The sequence below is a fragment of the Chrysemys picta genome, unplaced genomic scaffold, assembly GCF_011386835.1.
Source record: "Chrysemys picta bellii isolate R12L10 unplaced genomic scaffold, ASM1138683v2 scaf1128, whole genome shotgun sequence".
Classification (NCBI taxonomy): Eukaryota; Metazoa; Chordata; order Testudines; family Emydidae; genus Chrysemys; species Chrysemys picta.
Genome location: NW_027053835.1, coordinates 1 through 8,006, shown reverse-complemented (window position 1 = coordinate 8,006; position 8,006 = coordinate 1). Strand labels below are relative to the sequence as shown.

General features: G+C 37.7%; 1 protein-coding gene across 1 annotated transcript; it reads right to left on the bottom strand.

Moving 5' to 3' along the window:
- Positions 1-2,207: 2,207 nt before the first annotated feature.
- Positions 2,208-5,016, bottom strand: LOC135979675 (transcription factor Sp3-like; the record flags this gene model as incomplete). Its single annotated transcript, XM_065579954.1, has 2 exons — positions 2,208-3,959; positions 4,800-5,016. Coding segments are annotated over 2 exons (534 nt in total), but the record flags the coding sequence as incomplete, so codon positions are not given.
- Positions 5,017-8,006: the final 2,990 nt, after the last annotated feature.

Here is an 8,006-nt window from a genome sequence, read left to right as displayed (position 1 = left end):
GCAAATAATGATACATGAACAGTCTCCCAATGGGTTTCTGCTGGGAGCTCAAGTCATATCCAGGCAATCTTTGGCTATGGTGATGACACCTCAAGCGGATCTGCAGAGGAAACAGAAGAAAACATAAAAAAATATGTGCTGAAAAAAGCCAGATTACCAGGCTCAGTGAACTAGAACACTGGTTAGAAATTGGAAAGGAAAACCCCAACTCCTTTAGCTGCTAAGCCAGATAGAACCAAAACTACACAAGTCAGCTTCTCTGGGAAATGCCTGTGCTGACTGCAGTCTCAAAAAAAGTACCTAGAATTTTCTTGGGATTTAATAGTGCATACTCCAAAAGGCAGAACCCCTCACACAGGGCTACGGATGTATCAGAGCCAAAAATCTTACAAGCTAGGGGAGATTCCTGCATGATTTGCAGTGGAGACACAGAGCCCAAGAATGAGAATCCTGCACAGATGGCGTCTTTAGAGAATATAAATTGCAGCCTCAGATAAAAGAGCTTGGCTGTGCATAACTCTTTACTGTACTGCTCATAGAAGTTTTCATTTTACATTACGTGAAATTCAGCAGGAATTAGTCACTGAACAGCCATTGAGATGTCTTCTGATTCACAATCCTCCTTCCATCTGCCAGAAACGTTCTACCGCCATCCTGAGCGCACAAATGAACTGATCCCTCTTCAGGTTTGGGCGATCAGGAAGCATTAACAATGGTAAAAGCAAAATTACAGTGCAAACTATGACATTAATATCAATATTGTTTGGCAGGAAAAGTCCCCCTTCCCCCCCCACTCATAAAAATGAGCTTTTGAAAATTCTGATATGCACTTTGACTGGCTGTCATACAAACATACTGAAGAACCTTCTACAAAGATTTACTATGACCTGCATCACCACTGATCATACTGCTTTGGGTTCAATTTACTTCTTTTTTAGGAGAACAGAAAGGACACATGAATAGTTCCTCAAAGATGTTTGTTCTAATTATAGACTAGAAAGTCACATTTTAATGTGCAGTTCTGCTCTGAAAAATGGTTATGTAAATATGGCACCTTCTTACTCAGCAGATCTGTTCCATGTATGCAATAAGTCATACCTGTTCAATAATTAAAATACATTTTTGTTACAAAGCCAATACAGCTATTGGAGAACTAGTTTCTGTTCTGACTCAAGCATCATCAACAGATTAATATTAATTACGCCCCAACTGCAGAATCTTTATTGCTGTTCAAGTGCAAGGTAGAAAGAATCCAGAATGACCTGTAGATTCCAGGTTGACTTTACAGGCCAGACAGAAAACATCTTTTTACTTGTAAACTAAAACAAATTTGATGTGCAAGTCACAGACTAAGTAACCCAAAACATCATTTTTAAGAACGCTTTTCAGTGTTGAGCTGCAATTCATTCATCTGAGAAAACAGGGGCTGGCTCCTGAACTCTCTTAAGGGCGACCCAATTAAACGCTTGGACTGTTCCTGTCACTCACAGCACTTCGACTTTTGCCCAACTTTACTCCACCAAAGCTGCCTTAAAAAGTCACAAATGACCTATTCCTGGCCAAATCCAAGGATTCTTCATGATCATCCTCTGATTTTTCTGCTACATTTGACATCACCATTCTTGTGCTGAACCCCATCCCCTCTGTTGGGTTCCTGGACTCTATACTCTATTACCTTCTCCACCGCCTTTTTCGGTATCTCTACCACCTAACATCTCCCACGCTCTGTAGGTCTCACTCTTCTATCCATCTCTTCTTCTACACTCTCCTCCGGATCAGCATCCCAAATCTATCTTGGCACCCCAACCTCTCCCCAGTCTAGTCATGCACTACTGATTGAGACATCTTCCTGCATGTCCTGCCACCAACTTTCACAACATAGTTAAAAAACTGCTCTTTCCTATGAGCCCTCCACCTCCTTGCTGCAGCTGAAAACACCATCCTCTCTGTTACTCAGAACTCATAAGCTCAGTATTCTTCTGCAACTCCTCTCCCTCTTCACCGAGGCCACTGTCACATCCTCTTTCCATTGTTGACCCTTTCCTTGCCCAACAGGAATTTAAAGGGTCAACTATATCAGAGCAAGGTCAGAAAAAAATACAACTATTTTCATTATGAAGTTTGTTGAAGAAAAACTGGAGCTATTAAACATGTGTTAGCATATCACACCTTGTTACGTAGCACAAAGGAATGCAGTAAACGCCAAGTCAAAAGAAAAAAAATAGTGTTTTATTAACTACCACACTGTTATAATACACTTTAAACGTACAATAAGGTAGCCTTTAAATTTGAGGTGGTTTTAAGGATAACGAACAGATTTCCAAATGTTTGTAAATAGGTGAACTGCTGTAATTATTGTTGTACATTTCTGGAAAATGGTATAGAACTTACAGACTGGCTAAGTAACTTTATTTTGTACATTTTTCTATAATTGAAAATATAAACAGTAATTAAAAATAAAAAGAAAATTCAGCATAATAAAAAACATATATGTTTATCAGTTAAATGTACTGGATACATACAATTTAAGGGAAGAAGCGAAAAAGGAAAGATGGTTGATATTTAAATGCAGATTGACTAACCAAAAGCTAAACAACAAATTAAAAAACACCTTGTAAAACCCCTAGTTCACTATGACTAATATCCATATGGTTGGGAGTATTGTCACTATGGAAGTGATTTTCTGTTATATTTGCATATGTTATATTTTTACTGGTAAATTACATGATGGCTTTTAAGGCCCTGGCAGACAGATGTTTTTGGAAACAAGATTTGATAAAAATCACTGCTGAGACGCAATACACCTAATTTTTGGTCCTCCAGTGTTCAAGGAAAGGGATATATTTCACTATAACATTTGCCTTACCACCCAAATGCCTCAACCTATACATTTTTTTAAACATTTTAAACTTTTTTTTTTTAACATTGGTTATATTGCCCAACTTGGTTATTGAAAGAATATTAACAAGACATCATTTTGGCAAATTAAATCTTAAACATGGCTTTTCAACAGGATTTAAAAGGTGACTATCCCTAGAGTTCCATGTTAAAATGTAGTTTTCAAAATCTTACAAGAGTAATGCTTAAAATATTGTACATAGTTAACCTAATTAAAATAATTAGCTTCAAAATGACAAGCTGATGAGCTAAGTAAAGCCTACACTATGTAACATTTTTTTGCTTGGAAACTTGATTTGTCAGTTATGCATAATAAAAATTCCAGTCATCAAGAAAATTACAAAATTTCTTTTATCATAACATGATTTCTTTTCACCCATCAACTTCTTTTTATCTTACAATAGATAAATACCAACATGTTCTCATTTTTACACTAAACCACACAGGATTGATGCATTTGGTTAGACTACCATTCCCATCATTAAATTCATTTTTTAATATAACTTGGTAAAATTTCATCTCTTCTAGATTCCAAAAGTACCTACAAAACCCATGCAATTTTACCATTTTAATATACTATGGAATATCATACAAAGTAAGGCATTTCAGTGTCATGTATAACCAAGTTACTGTCAATCCAAAAATTTTTGCACATCAATAAAAAGATATCTAAGAACTTAGGAACAATATTTTTCTCACTACTGTATAAAAATAACCACAATTAATAGGTATCTTGTGTAATATTTATTCCATTGTCTCATTTCCAGAAACTGTGACAAGCTGTAAAGGTATTTCAGTGTTGGTAAGAATATCTTGATTGCTGGTGCCAGATGTATTAACAGTCCCTATTCCCGAAACAGAACCTTGTTGAATATTTGCAAGGATAAGTGTTGTTCCTCCTGCAGTAATCAAAGTATCATCAGGTGTTGCTTCTACTGATGCCAACACTGTACTGCTAGAGTGAATACCTTTTTTATTCTGATGTGTTTTAATGTGTTTGGCAAGGTGGTCACTCCTCATAAAGCGTTTTGAACATTCCGGACAGACAAACTTCTTCTCTCCTGTCACGCAAGATAACAAAGAGAAATTATTTTTATGAACAATAAACCATATATCCATAGATCACGTTGATGAGAAAGGTGCACTAGTGGGACACTGTCAACTTATTTTTTGTTAAAAGGACATGGTTTTCTCTCTTTCACACACAAACACACCCTTCTCCTCCACACACACTTTAAAAAGATTTTTTTTAAAGCATTTTTCTGTTCCTTTGGTGAGGTTACAAAGGGTTTTTTGACATCAACCAACATGCTTGGACCTATTTGCTGCCTCTTCAGTTTCAATGCTGCTGTAACCTCTTGCCAGGTATGGAGAACAGAGTGCAGATGAGTTCCCCCAGAGTGGGGCTTGAGACTGATGCACATGACTAGTAGGTACATTAATTATACAGAAAACTATCAAAAGCATAAAATAAGCTATTTTAAAAATAGATTTTTTTAAATTGCTTTCAGTTATCGTAATCCAGGGGTCACTTGTAACAATAGTATGTGCACAATTTTCAAATGGTACTGTGATTTTTACGTTCTCAGTGTCCCTTTAAGCTCTAGAGTTCTGAAGCCCCTACCACTTCATGATGTATTAGATATTGTAGAAAAAAAGTTATTTTTAATAGAAACAACAGATTTCAAAATTAAATATTTGGTATTTAATATGGGGAGGGGGACATCTCATTATTATTACAAAATAAACAGATCACAGACCAACTTTGCTCTCAGATACACTAGCACAACTTTCATGAAGTCAGTGGAAGAATAATCAGAGGAAAAATTTGGTCGATTTTAAGAAATTTTTATCATTCACATTCCTCCAATCAAATTTGCCAAAAATCAAACATTGATAACCTGTATGTGTTCTTCTGTGTCGCTGTAACTCATCACTGCGAGTGAACCTTTTACCACAGAACATCCAAGTACAAACAAATGGGCGCTCTCCAGAATGCCAGCGGAGATGAGCTCTCAAATGTGAAGTCTTCCCATAAACTTTCCCACACCCTGGGATGTGACAGATGTGTTGTTTCTTTTTTCCCAAATTAGAGCCTCTGTTTAAAAAAAACAAATACTAAAATTATTCAGCAAATCTAAGTTATTTCTCCTAAACAATAGATATTTTGTACCATTTGGAAAAATGTATCCAAATAGTTCTGTATGTTAATCTGAGTGGATTTTCAGAGTAACTACACATTTAATGAAAGCCCTGTGTACTCCACAGGAAGCTGGATCTAAATTCTGCAGCACAGTTCCTGGATTCTGCAGCACTTTAATGCAGTAGACTGAAAATTCAGCAGTAACTTCATTGAAATGACAAAGTGCAGGCTTTTAAAGAAATATGAAATTGAAAAATACAATCATTCATGTAGCCCAATATATAAATAGATAGCAGAAAGTCCATTTATAATCCCCATATTTTCAGGATTTTAATATTGCAAAGACTTGAGTATTCACAAAGAACAACTGCACTGTTGAAGTTGTGAAAGGGGAAGCTGGAGATTTTGGCAGCTGGGAAGGGGACAGATAGGGCTTTGGCACCTTAGGGAGGCACAGAATGCTATTTCAGATTGTAAAATAAAAAAATTAGCTGAATGTTTCTGCTATGTGTTTGGCAAGGTGGTCACTCCTCAAAGCGTTTTGAACATTCCGGACAGACAGACAAACTTCTTCTCTCCTGTCACACAAGTTTCTGCTAAAATGAGCAGAAGTGAAATGGTTAATGATTTTGACATTTAAATTGTCAGACTTAAAGTCAGATGAGATCAATGGATCAATCTATCTATACCTAAGTTATCATTTCAGGCTGTCCATGACTTTGGGGGGGGGGGAGGAACGGAATTGTTTTGCACTTTGTTAGAGTTTTCAAGATTTCCTCACAAAAAGGAAGGCAGAATTGCACCCCCTTTTCCCCTTCCCCGTTGTTTTAAATGAATGCTTCAATTCCAGAGAACAATTCTGTAAAAGTGGTTTGACACCACAAGAAATCCAATAGCTGTAAAACTACGAATACACAGGGCTCAGAATATAATGCATTGCAGCAATTCAATCAAAGAGAAAATGGCATAACAATATTCCTGAATCAATTCCATAGCCATATGGGCCTATTTGGTTCCCAGTCACATGTCTACTCCCATCCATCAAATCACTCTTGCTGGTGACACCTCTAACCCTTACAGCATCATACAAAGTTAGGTTCTCTGCCTTGTACTTTTTTTCTTCCTTGTCCCTCTTAGATCAACTTACTTGTTACTTTTATGCTTATGATACCAAGTTGTACATATCTTTTGACAGAATTAACTCTTCCATCTCCACCAGTCTTGACCAAGAACACTTCTTGCTTCATCTTCATTTTTCAATTAAATATCCAAAGTGAAATGTAGTTTTTCTGGCGAACAGGAACATCTCAAACATCTCTCTCTTCTACTTCAAATCTCAACTGAGTCCTTCCATTTGCCCCTAACTTTAGTTTCAACTTTGGCTGCTAGGATATGTCTACACAGCAAAAAAAGACCGGCAGCAGCAAGTCGAAGAGTGCAGGTCACCTGACTTGGGTTCACAATGAGGGGCTAAAAAGATCAGGGCAGACGTTCAGGTTCAGGCTGGAGTCCAGGCTCAGACTCCAGCACCTCCTGTGCAGGGTTTCAGAGCCTGGGTTCCAGTCTGAGCCGGAACATCTACACTACTATTTTTAGCCCTGCAGCGTAAAGTCCCATGAGCCCGTGTCAGTTAACCCAGGCTCTGAGACTTGCTGCCATGGGGTAATGGTGCGGTGTAGATATATCCTTAGCTCACCACCTTCTCCTGCATCTCTGCGGGTTAAGATTTTTTTTAAAGTGTCTAAAGTTAGGCTTCTAAACCTGTATTAAGTCACCCAAATAAACAGACCAATTTTCAATAGAGCCGAGTATTCAGCTGATTCCAAAGGGATTTAGAAACCTAACTTTAGAAAAAAAATAATAATTGCCCAGATCCTGAAGATGGCTGGGAACCACAGTAGCTCATAGTGTAAGTAACTTATGCTGCCTGCAACAATTACATATTGACTCATCCATCAGCTGAGAGTAGCCTGACTTCAAGAAAGAGACCTACCTAATCTATTCCTTGTCACCTTTTAATATGACCATGCTCCCTCAATCCTCAACTCAATGGATCCTCCTTCATTTCAGGATCCAGTTCAAGACCGTCTTTGTTTTGAAAACCCCTTATTCTTTACTTGTTCCAGTCTGTCTCTCTTTTCTCCCCTAAGTGCTGGTTCGCTGAGTGTCTAGCGCTTGCCTTTTGTATGTATTCCTCCTCCTCCTCCCCCACACCCTACCCCGAGTATTGTCATGGCAGGTGGAAGTATTCTCTGAAAGCTCTTGCCATCTCTGATCATTATCCTTATTTCATATAATCAGAAGACATGTTCATCCCTTGCTTATGCCTTCCACACTACTTACTGATCTTACAATCCAATAGTTTGATATGTTTTGTATACTTTATCTTTACACCACTGTTCAGCAACATATGCCACATTCTATCTCCCTATCTTGTAATTAACACTAAAACATTTTGGGAGAGTGTCTGTGTAAGACATACAATTATATTCAAAAAGATTTCATTAGAAGAATGTTAAGGCTGCGTAGTCAAACACTCAGAAGCATATGAGGAAGAATGGTCCAGTGGTTAGAGCACTAACCTGGACTGTGGAAACATGGGTTCAATTCCTGCTGTGCCAAACATCTTGTGTGACCCATGGTAAGTCACATAGGCCCAGAGCCTCACAGGTATTTAGGCATATAAGTCCTATTTGATTTCAATGAAATTGATTTGAAATGGGGATAAATAGTGCTTCATTAAATACAATAAAGATTGTGAGACAATTGGATACTATGTGATGGGGACCAGATAAGTACCTAACGTAGAAAATGCCAGCGTTAAGATTGCCTATACAACCTTAACAAATACGCACAAGAATCTGGATTATGATACAGACTGTAACTACAGAGTCACAGTCTACCTTTTCCACAGGATACCTGTCTTATTCAGTGTAGAGGATGGACAGCATTCACTGAATGGGAA